Raw genomic sequence first — 15,762 nt, 5'->3', positions numbered from 1 at the left:
TGTAATGGTATTGGAGTTGGTTTTAGGTTTTAGGTTGACACATGGACAACATACCTCCTGTACCTGGTACGGTGGCACTGACCACTTGTCAAATTTTCTGAATTTTGGCAGTGAAGAAGGATGCAAATTCATTACAGGCCCTGGTAGATACAGTAGATGTTCAGAGGCTACTGGCACAGGAGGGTTTGTTAGCCTGTCGACAGTAGCAAACAGGACACATAATAATGTCTGAGAAGGACTGCCTTGACTTTTTCAGTTCTAAATTAAAAATGTAAAGTCTGTCCTTTAAAAATGTGCTGGATGTCGGTCGTTAGTTTGTGTAAGCCGACTATTTCTAAACTAACGTTAGCTACCATCTCAGACAAGGCACTCGTGAACATGCATAAAGTCAATTTTTTTTAGACTGTCGAGGAAAGCTCAACCCATATTCTTCATGAAGAAATCCACAGTCCAGCAGCGTTAAATAACTTAAACACATCGTCCACAGACTCGTATAGGCAACCGTGAGAGGTGAGGAAGGTCTCATTTTTCACGTCATGTTACAATCCGCTGAACACTTAACTTATCCGTGATTAACACATGTAAAATGCAAGAAGTTGTCACACAGAGCACCTTTCATGAGTGTCAAATTTGTTTTGCATTTCATTTCAGTGAGGTAAGTGCAGTTAAAGAAACCAGTTCAGAGTCGGTATGAGGAACATTTAAACGTAATCTTGACCTAGATCTGGTGTCCTTAATATTTTAGCAGCTTAGACAGAATGGCCTGATAATTTAAAACACAGAGGTGGTGACACCTGCAAGATGTCAGAAGACGAGTACTTCTACTCGTGCAGTATCTACTGTATAGTGTCTCAAATCAGAAAAATGTCATAATGCTAAGCTTTAAAAACAAACCTGCTAAACTGCATGTTTATCATGTTTTAAAACAAACAACAGTGGGCAGAGTATTAAATGGATTACAGTCAGGAGCTGATTTTGACTGATGCAACTCAGTTTTTTTTCCCCATGTTTTGCCACTTAGTGACGCACACAATTTACAGGTGTGGTGAAAACCCTTCTGCTGAGGTTTCATGCACATGGCAATATGCATAGTTTCAGTTAGATGCTTACAAAATAAGCCTCGTATTTTCTGTAGCACAATGGTTTGAAATTACCAGTTTGATAAGACACTTGACTTGACTAAAAGATGTGCAGCCCAGTGCAGGAAACAAAGTCCTATGCCTGATAAAGATTAAAAGTACAGTATTTACAAACGGCCATTTATTTTTACATTGCTATGTACACCACATTATTTAAAGGAATAAAATAATACAGGCACCAAAGGAATAAAAACATCAAGTTCTCCATAAGCAAGGAAGAGAAATACCTAACTTAATAATAAAACATTTGATTACCTCGGTCAGGTTCCATCCTTACAAAGACAAACCTCAAACATACATTTTAAAACATTGTTCTTTGTTCTCCCTGCCAGTGACCAAACATCTGAATTTTGTCTTAATTACATGCTGATGAAGTAAGCACCTAAAGCTAAATGCCTTCATCGCAGACTAGCTTGACGAACACTTTGTCTTTAAGTGCTTCGTTCTCTCTGTAGATGTACATCGGCGTGTTGATAGCAGATGGGCTGTTTTCCCCATCCTTCTGTTCTTCACTTCTCTCTTTATCCTCTTCGGAGATCAGGTCATTGTAGGAGGCCACGCAGAGATCATGGTCCTGGAGGGACACAGGGTATCGCAGTGAGGCTCTCTTGATGCGCACTGAGCGTCTAACTGGAGTGAAGAAGCGAACCTCCTGGCCGTTGACCCGTGCCGGTTCCTGCTGTTGACTTGAAAGGCCGCTGAAAGAAAATAAAGGGGAAAAAAATCAGTGACAATTTTCAATTATCCAGCTTCTGAGAAATAATGACTTTCTAGTCATTATGACCTGACCCAGTGACTACAGCTAGTTCAGGTCAATGTCTGGACCTTCTCAACAGGACAGACATATCCGGCCATTTCAGTCTTTTGTGTGTTGACTCTCAGGACAACTGTATACAAGCGTCATTCACTTATACTGTTATGAGGGGCTTGAGAGGCTCTTCTTGACAAAACAAGTTGCCCATCATCACCGTCACGTTTTACTTCGGTTGTGCGTGCTTAGTTGTCTAGTCGGTTAAACGTTGGTACACTCTCTAGCGGTCACCAGAAAAACAAGTAGGTTAAACTTTTTTTTTTAAAATGTAGATACTTTTTAACTTTTGGAATTAAACAGTGGAATTATCTTTACTACTGTTTATCAACCTGACTGCAGCAGTGATCCACAGAGACGACCTCCATTTTCAGGTGTTTATGTACTGTAATGTGAACCACAAAAGTTGTTTCTAGAGTAGCAACAGTAATATTTACAACAGTAAAGTCACTGGATAAACTCAATAATAAATCTATGTCTAATGGTGTTAAAATAAATGTTTTCCTGGGGCACCGTTTAGCTCAGTTCATTGGCCTCGCTGCAGCGGCCCCGGGTTCAAGTCCCGGCCTGGGGCTCTTTGCTGCATGTCACTCCCCCCCTCTCTCTCATCCTGTTTCCTGTCTACTTTGAGCTGTTTTATCAATAAGGCCAAAAAAATACTTTAAAAAGAATAAATCAATAAATAAATGTTTTGCTGACGTGCTATGCTGACAGAGCAGATTGAAATATTGCTTCTCTACATGTGTATGCAAGTACTGCCTTTTTACATAAGCAGGTTTTATTACACGTACAGTCCTCAGGGGTTACTAGGAGGGAAGCGTCTCCTCGACTCGACACAGGTGGGCAGAGGCGTCTGCGTCAGAGGTGACAGCCCACAAAAATTTAAAATGTACCAATATAAGAGCTGCTAACAGAGCTTACACCAACATCAGGATTTTTAATAGTTATAATTTAGCCCCAGGACCCGTTGAACTTAACTCTTCCCACACACACCAGTCTGTTTACCTTTAGTCTTCACAGCCTGCCAGAATGAGGAGGGAGAATGAGACAAATCAGGTTCAAGAATGTTGCTGTCAATTGGCAGAGCCCAGCCAGTCTCTTGAAATTATATTACGCATTTATGGGCCATCCACACTAAGAACAATAACAAAATCGACAGTGGCGAACGATATTATTGGGTTCACTTCAGAGCAATTTGATGAACAGTGACAGCTAATCAGAATCCATCTGAATTTTACAGGGCCATCACTTTGCTTGATTCGGGGACATTTTTCTATTAAATAATGTTGCAGAAGTGATTATAATATTGGTTTCCAACTGTAGCATGACAACAAATCCGGCGCTATGACTGGTCGAGCTCCTCCTCTTCTTTTGGTTTTCGGCATGCTACAGGCTTATTGGCATATTGCCACTGCCTCTTCCTATTAGGCACAATTACTGCTGCACATTTGGTCAAATTCACATAGCGCCACAAGCTTTTTGCATAATTTAGAGTGACAAAGTGCACCAGTGTACTTTGTACTTTGTACAAAATGTCAAAATGCGTACCAGCCAGACAAAATGTCGGGGTGCCATTGCTCACTAGTTTATGGTTAATGTAAAGTAATCTGGCTTTTTAAGGGTGGATAAACACAAATGATCCCACGGTCAAACTCACATGACACTAAAGGGATTATCAGGTGTGTCCAGTTTTTTTTCATTCAGCTCTGGATCACTAACAAATGTGTTTTACTCTTACAAACTGGCTGGCATGAAAAACATTAAATATATTGCTGGAAGTTGTAAAAATGACTCAAACATACCCAGGAGTTGCTGTGATCTTGTACTTTACTACAGATGACTCTCCTTGCTCCCCACAAATGAGGGCTCTGACAGGTTTAGGAGTCATCAGTGGATTGTTGATACTCTCAGGAGTGCTTTCACCTCCTGAAACCTGGTCATCCTCTTTTCCATTTTCATCAGACGCTGACAAAAACATAAGAAGTTAAAATGATGTAAACACAACATTGACAAAGTAGTTTTGGTGAACATGTTAGCAAACAGTGGCTTATTTACAAATCTTGCAGATTTCGATTAACATTAGCATTCATTTGGTGTCCTTTATTCACTCTTGTTTTAGGCTTGGTCTCCAACTCCTGAGAATAAAATCTTGGGTATTTAGCTGCAAAGTGCTCAACTATATTTACCAGCCAGTGTCTAACATTGCCTTTCTGCCATTTGCAGATAGCAGTGTAGTGTACAGTTGTTTTTTAGAGCTTTATACTGAAAACTACACTGAGTAGAGCACTAAAAGTGAATCAAAACAGTAAAGCTGCCAGCTGTAAATCAAAACAGTGATGTTCAACCTTTTTTAGAGTTGTTTATTCACAGTTTTGGAGGCTGTAGTTCATGATGCTGAATTATGTGGTAAACTAAGAGGCATTTATAATAACTAGTCAATACTTTTCTTATAAATGGGAAAACAGGGTCTCTCATCCATCATCCTCAGACAGAGATGGTAAAAGCAGCCCTCATGCTTTCTTCTGCAGAAAGAAAAAAAGATTTGGCCAAGTTTAACACTATGTGATAGTGGTTTGTGCAATTGACTGTGTTTTATTCTGAAAAGACTGACTTGGCATTTCAAATTCAGGCATGTGGGCTGCCATTACTGTGAGTAAAGATTTGATTGGAGACAAATACCTAACAGTATCGCATCTAACTAATGCTAAAACAAAGAGATGCAAACATGAAACCAAAATACATAAAACAAAGATTTCTCCCATTGTGTTTTTGTTGTTTTATGTCACAAAAAGTGAGCACTTTATTTTGAATTTATAGCTACCATGTCTGCACGGGGGCAGACAAATGTAGCACGATTTATTGCATGAACAGGACCATGATAATCAGCTGCATACAGTATAAAGCAAACAGAGTGACTGAGGTGTGCAACACCGTATATGATATCTTCGTACATTGTACCACTGTGGTTACAAACAAGACATGCAAGATTACTACCTTGGATCTCGTCCTTTTTCTTCAGAATCTCAAACACCACAGTCCGCAGCTCGTCCACAGGCTAGAATGAAATAGAAGGACAGAAACAGAGATTTATTATTGTGAGTGTGTCGGGGAAATCAAGCTATCAGGGACAATATCAACCAGCATAGCTCAATGATCATTTCATAGATTAAAATTTAGCTTCTTTTACATACAAATGAAAATCCTGAACTTTTAAACAGTCATAACTGCAAAGAACCTTAACTTCGTGACATTTCCCTGTATCTCATTATGAGACAGTGACTTACAGGGAAATGTCAGGTTAAGATAAGATCTCTCACGAAAACAAATTTGCCTCAGGTATGTATTGCTCCATTGGGCTGTGATTGCACCATACTAAAAGACGCGTTGTCTGTCACTGTAACAGACATGTTTCATACTGCAGAATGGAGGACATTTTTTTGGTTGGATAATACACATCTTCTAACATATGAGAAGTTATTCATAAAACATTTCTGCAGAGTGATGAAACGTCACAGAAACGGGCTATTGTCCACAACTTGGAAATCTTATATTGAAAAGATAAATAGTTGTTGTATAGTCTGTCCTCTTTCCAGGTCTCCATAGTGGAAAAGAGGTCATGAATGTGCCTAAAACTAAGCGGAAGCTCAGAGGGGACCGTGCCTTTGCTGTGTTGGCTCCTAAATTATGGAACGATCTGCCTCAGCACGTTAAACAGGCCTCTTCTCTGTCTGTTTTTAAATCACTTCTTAAAACCCATCTCTTCTCCTTGGCCTTTGACACCCAGTAAGACGTCAATTTTATCTCCTTGTTTTCATTGCTTTCTATTGCGTGGCTTTTATTATTTTTTACTCATGTTTTGTTGTCTTTTAATTTATTTTTGTATTTTATATGTAATTTTATTCTTCTGTACAGCACTTTGGTCAAATTTGGTTGTGTTAAAGTGCTTAACAAATAAAGTTGGATTGGATTGGATGACTATCATCCAAATCAAGGGTTGAGGGATTGACAATTTAGTATGCTGTACAGATCATGGAGCCAACTTTTGTGATAGGGTTGTTCTGATAACGATACCAGTATTGAATGCCTCCTGATAATAACAAAAATGCTTATTATTTAACTGAAATTTAACAGCACAAGTAGTCAATATCCATAAATGGAAATATAAATATCAATACACTCATACAGATTCAATCTTGTCAATTCAACCCTTGTAGTAACTTTTTTAACTAGTTTTTTTTTTTAACTAGTAACTGTTTTCCTCACAGCAGAAGATCCACTCAGATAAGTTTTGTCTGTACTCTCTGACTCTCAGAGGCACAATGAAATTCAGACCCTGTCAGCTATCAGAGCTGGCCGGCATTTTGCAGTCAAACTCCTGGCATTTCCTGTCACTGATGATAAAGACTGAGCTGTCACTGAGAGGTAATTCAACATCTGGTATTGGTGCTTGACCTGCTCATGGCTTACAGCTACATTGGATGTTTTTGTTGGATGCTGTCACTCATGATTATAAATCAACTGCTTAAATAACAAAAGTCTGATTTTTTATTTGACCAGCAATTTGATTAAGCAAGTCCTTATATGAAACTTCTGTAGTTGATACCAATGACCAAAATTACTTTTACAGATTATATTACAATCTTTACATATCCTACATATAGATATAGTGATGCCGTTTTTTGTTACTATGATACTCCAAAAATCACACGTATGCACAAATCTATAATTGTGCGCACACATTAACGAACACAAAACCTGGGATGGGTTCCTATTGCCTCTTACAGTATGTCTGTGGTCAATTAACAAAAAGCACCTCTGAAGTACAGAACAGCCTTGGAACCGAGTATCACAGGTAAGTGATGTTAATCAAGTCCTCTAAAATGGACATTTTATACTGTGATAGTGATATAATGTATATCATGACATTAGGAATGGGCAATATAGATATATTCTCCTTTCTTTTATGTAATCTTACACTGAGTTGCTGTTTATGGAGAAAATAAGCAGATGGGAGTGTTTGTGGCTCAGCCAGTGAATGAAATATACTCCCATGCTCAGTGACTCGCGTCTGACTTGTCAGTGACATGTCAAACAACAACAATACACCAGACATATTAATGAATTGGCTGTCTGATACTAGACTTATTAGGCAGATAAATATTTCAGAGTTTACAAAACCTAAAAGAGATATACTGGCTGATACTTGTGGCCAAAGTCATGTACTGAGCGGGACAGTTTCCAGGTGCAAAGTGTGTAACGGCGTCACTGTTTCCAAATAACCTCAAGTATATCTTTGTCATTCCTTTACTGATAATTAATTTTTCAACTGAAGTACACATGATGTCAGCCCAAGTGATTCATCGGACGGCTCACTTATGCCCATCAGCTTGTCTTTTTGCCAACCCCTACAGATCATAGTACATTTCCTGAAAATTCATCAATCCCAAGGCAAATGTAAATGTGACACTACTTGAAGCCAGGTCTCACTGATTTGTAAATTTACCCACAAGAGCCCCCAATCAACTAGAGTCCTCTAATTAAAAGGTGGAGATTTTAACATCTATTAGTAGAAATATGGAGATTTTTTTTATGACTGAGTGTCAATTTTGTTTAGCTTGTGGACGCACATGCACGTACATAGCCAAGCATTGACGCAATGTACTGTACATTCCTCCCAGAGGTTTAATACTGGACAACTAACACACCAAAATATGCAGCAATCAGCATCAAAGACAGGGGAGAAGTAGACTGCAAGCAACTAATCATGCATGTAAACAATGCTAGATCTAAGATACTTAAAAATAAATACATACATACATAAATATAAAAAGTCTCAAGTTTGAATATCACAGATGTCTTACCTCCAACACAACACGAACAGCCTCTTCAAACATGGGCAGGACATCCAGGTTGCCCTCCTGCTCCATCAGGCGGGCCTGACAGATCCAGTATTTGGCAAACTTCTGGGATACTGCTGGCAGCCTTGAGAGAACCTCCTTCACCTGCTCTGGAGGGAAACCCTGTGGGGACAATACATACACACTTGTAGACAGCAAGAAAGGACATCAGTATGCTAGAACGAAAGTTTATAGAATGGTTGAACCACATGTAAACCTGACACACCTTTAACATTAGCGGTGGGTGATCTGGTCAAAAAATAATATCATGATGTATTTAATCACATTGACGATCCAGGATCTAAATTGCAATCTTTTCACTCAATTTTGAAATGACTTACTTAAATGATTATCATGTCTCATTGCAACAATGTTGTACAAAAATTTTCTTTTTGGGTACACCTCCCCGTAAAAAAAACGATTTCCATGTAAACACCCATCTAACAAATTATGTACAACAAATGACTTCAGTAAAATTTAATAACCAGTGGGAAATGACATCAAGTCAAAAAAGGCAAAAAAACAAAACCAACATTCCCCGGCATATACCTCGCCAAGCAATTTCATGCAATCAGCCAGGGATCTGTCCACAGCAGCAATAAGGGAGTGGGCCTCATCTTCATCCTTCATGGTGACCCAGAATGGCTGGGGTACGGCAACAGTGCGCCTAACCTGAGGTTTCACTGGCATTGAAGGACGCTTGTAGGAAATGCCCTTGGCTTCCCGCCATTCTTGTAGTTTTCTCCTTGACACCAAATAATAGAGCAGAGAGTGTAGTTTTATGTTAACACCTATTTTACTATTTTTTTATTACTTTATTGGACAGCACAGCAGAGAAATGCGGGAAATGGGAGGAAATGAAAACTGGGGTTGACTCCCTTTCCATTGTATTGTGGGTGAATAACCCTTGGTTTCTACTTAACAGTTCTAACAGTTGTTTTTACTGTGCTTTTTAGCAAACACATGCAGAGATGTGAGATTCAAATGTTGTAAAGGAACATTTTGAATATTGATATGGATCACTTATATTTTTGAGTGCCATGTTTTGCTTTAATTTGCTGCTACACAGCTTCATAGACTAATGTGTGTGCATCTTAATCACCATCAACCAAATGTGAATTATCATGAGCTCAGATTGGGTCGGGGCACAAACTGATTGGGACATCTGCACAAGGACACTTATAAGTATTGCAAAATAAACTCATTCAGTTGAGGTAGGTTTGAAAGCCAAACTGAACTACTGTAAAACATGACCTGAATTTCCTGTTTGTCATTTCTGTATTATCATTAGTAACCATCTGTCACAACAAACTGTGGTGTAGATTATGGGTGAAACCAGTCCCTGTGGTATACCCGAGTGGTATTAAACCATGAAAGCATAGTCCGTATATGCCCTGACATTCGATTAGACAAACTATCCTGCATGTTTCAACTTTTTCAACTCCCAATTTAATTATGTTATCAGGGAATAATACACTGTCTTTACACTTTGTCTTCGACTTTAATCAAAACTTGGCATGAAATACTTGTCTTCCAATTCTTTTATTAGATATTTTTTGCTTAAAAAATATAATTTTATTTCGTCGCACCAGGCCGCAATGTCCAGACTGTCAGTGACTGGTTGATTGGCTGTTCAGCTAAGCGAAAAAGTGCACAAGAAGAGAAATGGAAAAAGAAAGGGTGTCTCATTGTTTGCCTCCACCTCTTCACCAGTGCTATTTGCAACTTTGTAATCATCCAGATTCTCGATTTGAAGTGTGATTTTTGCTATGACGTTACCTTACGCCTGGAAAATACGATTTATAGGCTTCTCCATAGCACCATAAGTCTTCAATTGTAATGATAAAGAGTAACACATTTGACCTTTATATTCCAGTTCCTCTGATTTGGGTTTTGATAAATTTTTCAGACCTACCTCAGTCTTTTAAAAATTAAGTGTTCTTTTCTGTTTTGTAACAGAAACTCCTGTATTATTTTGAACCCATATGGTAAAAGTCAAAGAATACCCAGTCTATATACTACATGAGCAAAATTCATCAATGAAAAAGCCCTATTATTATTTCAGCAGAATGGCTAGAGTCATCACTAGCTACCGAACACAACCGAAATGCAAAATACCGCTAATGGGTTCACAATGTGGTTGAAATCATGAACATAATACTAATAGAATTCTTTGGTAAGTGCTAAAGTCACAAGCCAAACTGTAACACACGGTTCACCACAATGGATGCTGGAAATGTAAAGAAAATTCAAAGGTGGTGGTGGTATCAAAGTTGCATGCTTTACATTTAGTGCGAGTTGTACTGTTCTACTTACATTCTTTCCTCCTGGGCAGCAGTCAGTTTCTTTCCCTCGGTCTGGGGAATGACCCTGACTGGGACCTTTGTCGTCTTGATGTCCATGGCCTGGCCTGTAAGTCTGATAGTCCTAGTAGGCCGGGGCACTGTCTGTGACATCACTGGAGCACCTGTTCTTTTTATACCTGTCTGTGGTTGAGGGGCATTTGCTGAGCCGTGTCCCCTCTTGCCACCTGTGTCTTTACATGTCTTGGTTTTCCCTCCCAGCTCAGCCACAGCAGCTGGCCTAACCCCGCCGACCATTCTGGAAATGCACCTGCTTGCTGGGTCCCGAGGACATTTGGGAGACAACATTGCAATGTGGGCCATTTTTCTGTCCTTCACCCTCAGACCTCTGCTTTGTGGACCTGTCTATGGGTTGCCCAGATGATTTATTAGTTTTTGACATCCCTACTCTCTCCTCTGGCTTAATAGGTGCTGTTGTGCACTTGGAGGAGCTGGATGTTGATTTCAGTCCACTTGACAACTGACTCTTACAAGATGGCTGAGAATGTTTACCCAAAAGTAGTTTAGAGTTAGTTTTGTTCCGATCTTGAACTTTAATCCCAGCTCTTGCGCTCGAAGAAACAGTTGTTCTCTCATTGACAGGGTTGTTTTGAGCAGTGGTAGGTAATGTTTTCCTCTGAGCCATGGAAGACCTCTTGGAAACAAAGACTGATGAAGAGGTGCTGGATCGCACCTTGTTAGCAACAGAAGTAGTAGAAGTGGTGGTGGTGGTATTACCTGCAGTGGCAGAGGTGTGTGTTAAGTTTTGACTGTTTCTTGGCTGGGTCACTGCAGGAATGAGTCCCGTTTTTGTTTTGACAATAGGGCCGAGACTCATCCTGGCACTGAGTGTTTTCACTGGACATGTCCAGGTAGCACTTGAGGTACTACTGAATCTGCTGTTTGATTTTGTCACATCTGTATGAGCTGCATTTGAAGAGGATCTGCCTGAAGATTGTATTCCTGTGTTCGGCTGCTTTTTGAGAAGGCTGGCTGTATTCTGGTTGGCTTTAGAGGACTTAACAGTGTACATTCTTGTGAGCACAGGGTTAAGTTTCGGCTGTGCTTGACCATTGGTTGCAGATGGACGACTGGTATTCTTCTGTCCAGTCAGTATGCTGCTTTTAACATTCACTTTATTATTTACACCAAATACTCTTCTGGCAGGGGGAATTGAGGATTTAGCTGCCAGAGTTGGAGCTTTTGTGCTTAGTATAGTGACATCATAGTGACATCTCTCTGCTGGAGCCTCGTTCTCTTTTCCCTGCCCAACCTGTGAAAACAAAAACATTGGAAAAATAGTGACCCACTTCTACCCTGGCTCCAGAGCTCTGAATAACAACCTTTATTAGTATTGGCTAGTAAGTGAAGTATGAGGAATCCAGTCTAGCTATCAGTATCACAACTAATAAAAGTCACTTATTCCAAATAATGGTTCCTACGAACCTTTTGTGCAGACGTCACAGGCTTTTTACCCCGACAGTCATCATGGATGTATTGCCTGGGAAGTACAATTTAATGTATTAATTTACTCCAGATATGATGAACAACATTAATCACATCATGCATGGAATTTTTTTTTCTTACTTTGGGTTGGGCTGTTTCAGCTTTCCTTTTGCTGCCAAGTATTCCATCAGCTTCTGCTTACGCAACTCTGTGACAGCAAATAAAACAGGAATTTAGTAGCACCGGTCCCATGAATTGTAAATTCATAAATGTGTCTGCATACGTATATTCAGTATAAATGCAGATTACATTAAAAGATTTGGATCCTATTTTTAGTTTAACTTCAGAGAAAGAAATCACAACACAATTTACCAATATAGTTTATTTATCAGAGGCAACACGTGAACTACAGTTCAGTTCTGCTTATGTAAGTGAAAAATAAATAAATAAATAAATAAGCTCAAACAGTCAACAGTTCAATTGTCTACTGAACTGTGAAGAACAGAATAGAGAAAGTGAATATTTACTTTCATTTGACTGTAACAGCAGCAGGTGAGTCATCTTAATTGACTCTCTGCTTTCACCATCATCCACAATATCACCCCTAGTGGATGTAGGTGACTACTCAAATGTCTGAATAGTACATAGACGACTTCCACAGAAAAATACTGACATCTGGCTGCAGGTTTCGTGAAACATTTTACTCTTGTAGAAAATTTTAATTTGGAAAGTGCCTACGTACTAGAGCTTAAATGATTAGTTGATAGACTAGAAAATATCTACAGCACCTTTGACAACTGATAAATATTTCAAACCTAAAATGTACAGCTTTTAAAAAAGGGAATTCTAAGTGCTGTATCGTAGGCAACTGGACTTTAGTTTCTTGAAGACGTTTCACCTCTCATCCAAGAGGTTTCTTCAGTTTTAACTAACTGAAGGGGAGTTGCAAGCTTTTACACTCTGTGTGGGTGTGACCTTACAGAGTCGTTAAGGACACGTGTAAGCTCTGGGTTTTAGTGTCGTTAGGGCCACTTGGGGGTCATTGACTTCACTGGCCTTCATTTGGGTTGCTGGGGTAGGTGAGCCCAGGTGTGAATGGTTGTTAAGCTATCTGGGGAGAGAACTCAGTACAGCATTGTAGGTGGGTGATAGTATGTAATGTCGTAGGCCACCTCCTCTGTTGAAAGACGGTCATTCCAGTTTGACATAGATGGATTCCTTTACACCTCTTTCAAAACTTCTGTTTTCTCTGGCCAAGATGTTTACACTGTTGTCCTCAAAGGAATGATTTTTCTCCTTCAGATGTGGGTGGACAGCAGCGTCTTGACCTGAGGAGTTGGCCCTCCTGTGTTGCGCCATTCGTTTATGGAGAGGTTGTTTTGTCTCACCAATGTACAAATCTGTGCAGTCCTGGTTGCATTTACACAGCATAAACTACATTACTCAGTTTATGACTGGGTGACCTGAGGATGGACAAGTTTCTGCCTCAGCGTGTTGGTAGGCGTGAAGAAGCCTCTTGGATGAGAGGTGAAGTTCAAGAAACTGAAACAAGTCCAGTTGCCTACAATACAGCACTTTGAATTACTTTGAAAATGTGAATGTTTTCTGCTTTTGCTTGTGTAATGATGAAAAAAAAAAGTTTAGGACACTTGGCATTTTGTTCAGTTTATAGCCCAACAATTAATATAGAAAATGACAAGCAAGATAATCTCCAGTGTCCAGTGCTGTCCTTCGTCATGAGGAACGCCTACTAACTTGTCTTTTCATTCATACTTTTAAAACATAAATTAAAAACATATATATTCAGTCTGGCTTTTATGTAGTGTATTATAATTTTTTATGGTTTTAATGTATGTACTTATCTTAATTTATTTTGTCTGTATCATAGCCCTATATTCGTTTTACTATAATTTATATAGATTTTATTTACATTTTACCGTTGTTATTATGATAATTCTTATGTTATATTTATAAACTTTTTTAAATAAGCTTTTACGTGCAATATTCTATTTGTATTGCTTGTCTTTATCTTTTATTCTTTATCTTTTAATATTTTAACAATTAATTTCATTGCAAAAGTTGTGGATTTGTCTCTAAACCTGTTTTTATACCACGTTATTTCAATCACTTGTAAAGCCCTTGGAATTGCATTTTGATTTGTTGAAAGGTGCTATATAAATGAAGTTTGTTTGATTGATTGATTGATTGATTGATTGATTGATTGATTGGTTATGTCAAATCCTGTCAAATATTCAGGACTCAATTCAAGCCTAGAAGAGCATGTTTTCAACTATAAATAAACACCCCCCATCTTATATGTCATCAAGATAGCGATACTGAACGGGACGTGGAGAGTGTTGACTTCATGCATTGTTTGCAGTGCATTAAAGATGTAACTGTCACCACTGGCGTGTAGCGTTTATTCAAAAATTAACAATATTAATAAGGCTAATGGGAAAGTAAGCAGGCATAGCAGACAATTAAGTAGTATCACGGCATTGTTTATTCCGCCTCATTTCTCATCCTTTATCATACAAGTGCAGCATCAGAAGAGGGGAGCCCAGACTCGTACTGTAACGCCAACTAGCTAGTGTTTACGTTGAGGTAATTATTTAACGTTAAACTACTGTAAAGCCTTTTCACGGTGGTCCGTCAAACACAGATTTGAAGCTAAGTTACCAAACCAATATCGTTATTTATTTAGCTAAACATAAAAATGTCTCCTCTTTTGTTACTAACGTATAACTAGCGTTAGCATGGTGTAGCTAACAACCATCTACGCTAGCATAACCTAGCTAGCTTTTATGCAATTGCCCAAGCTCGCTAACCTTTTCTGGAAGGTATCGATACGGTCTCTCCTTCTTCCATCTTTATAAGAGTTCAGTTTCTTCGCTCGACTTTATCCAGAATAGTGATAAAAAAACACTCAAATGCCTCGTTTAGCTTGTTGTGGAAGTTTACGATACGTTAAAACAGCTTCATAACAACTGCGCTCGCGCATCCGGTTTTGAAATTGCCGGGAGTGGACGCCTTCTCTCCTCTGATTGGATGATTTGAAATTTCGAAAAATCAGCACGCATGCGCAAAGACACCGCGCTGATTGGACCAGAGAATGTAAACAAAAAGTACAACCAGCCAGGCAAAGTAATACAGGCTGTATTATGGATGCACCAGTGCTAAAGTATATTAAATTAACTTTTGCTCGAGCTGTTAGTTAAAAAATATTTCTAAAATTATATGATTACGCAGACTGATGCTTATGTAAACTAAATGCCTATGAAGTATAGCAGTGTAACTTGATTTTTCTATAGTGATGGAGATCCTTTAAAGGGGCACTATGTAGTTTTGGAGAAGAATTCTGAACTCAGAATTACTTATTTACAATAGTGATGAGGTAATAATACAAACTCAGAAATATTTATCTTTTCCGTAACTGAATAAACAAGCTGTTCTCAGAGGATAATAAGGTCCCCAGAACACTGTTTGAAGCTAGAAAGGTGGCAGGGTCCGACAAATATAAACAAAGTAAAACAGTATGAAATTGTGTTGTCCTTCAAAGTGGCAATCTCGGAGATTTCCTGAAGCGGCAATTGCAGGTGTATTTTTGGGCCTCACTGCTTCCCAGAGATCCAGTGTCGCCTGCTGTGCAGCTTTTCCACGCTTCCATAACAACACCACATGAAAGCGAAAAGGGAATGATGTCTTCTGAGACAGTCATTACAACACTTACTATTTACTGAATAAAAAATGGTTGCTATAAAAGTAACATTATGTACATAGGGTTGGGCGACAGTGAAACATTGTGACGGACGCTGACATTGTTGTATATTGTACGCATATTAGCTCACCACTGTAGCTGCCGTTGTTTCCCACTGTTGCTGTGACATGAATCTCCAACTGTCTCACCCTGCAGTGGAAAGTGTCTCACGTTACCACCAACATACATCCCTGTGCCATGTTTAAAAGTGTCCTCATCTCTGCACCACATGTCCGTAACGTAGCTTTGTTCAGCCTCATATTCATAAAACAACGTTGGCCAACTACCCTAAGAAGCTAACCTAAGAAACTTGTGTATAAAAATGGCACAACTGAGAGAAACAGCAGCCCACAGGAAAAGAAACACTGCTGCC

General features: G+C 39.1%; 1 protein-coding gene across 1 annotated transcript; it reads right to left on the bottom strand.

Annotated features, from left to right (window-relative positions):
- Nucleotides 1-1,260: 1,260 nt before the first annotated feature.
- Nucleotides 1,261-14,602, bottom strand: ckap2l (cytoskeleton associated protein 2-like). Its single transcript, XM_073466710.1, is given in 10 exon segments — nt 1,261-1,837; nt 3,750-3,912; nt 4,942-5,002; nt 7,809-7,967; nt 8,394-8,589; nt 10,161-10,474; nt 10,476-11,459; nt 11,633-11,687; nt 11,774-11,840; nt 14,461-14,602. Coding segments are annotated over 10 exon segments (2,349 nt in total). The 5' UTR covers nt 14,501-14,602; the 3' UTR covers nt 1,261-1,527.
- Between the last annotated feature and the right edge of the window lie 1,160 nt (nt 14,603-15,762).

This window comes from Pagrus major, chromosome 5 (genome assembly GCF_040436345.1).
Source record: "Pagrus major chromosome 5, Pma_NU_1.0".
Classification (NCBI taxonomy): Eukaryota; Metazoa; Chordata; class Actinopteri; order Spariformes; family Sparidae; genus Pagrus; species Pagrus major.
The sequence above is the reverse complement of the archived record's forward strand: the minus strand, read 5'-3'. Positions and strand labels throughout refer to the sequence as shown.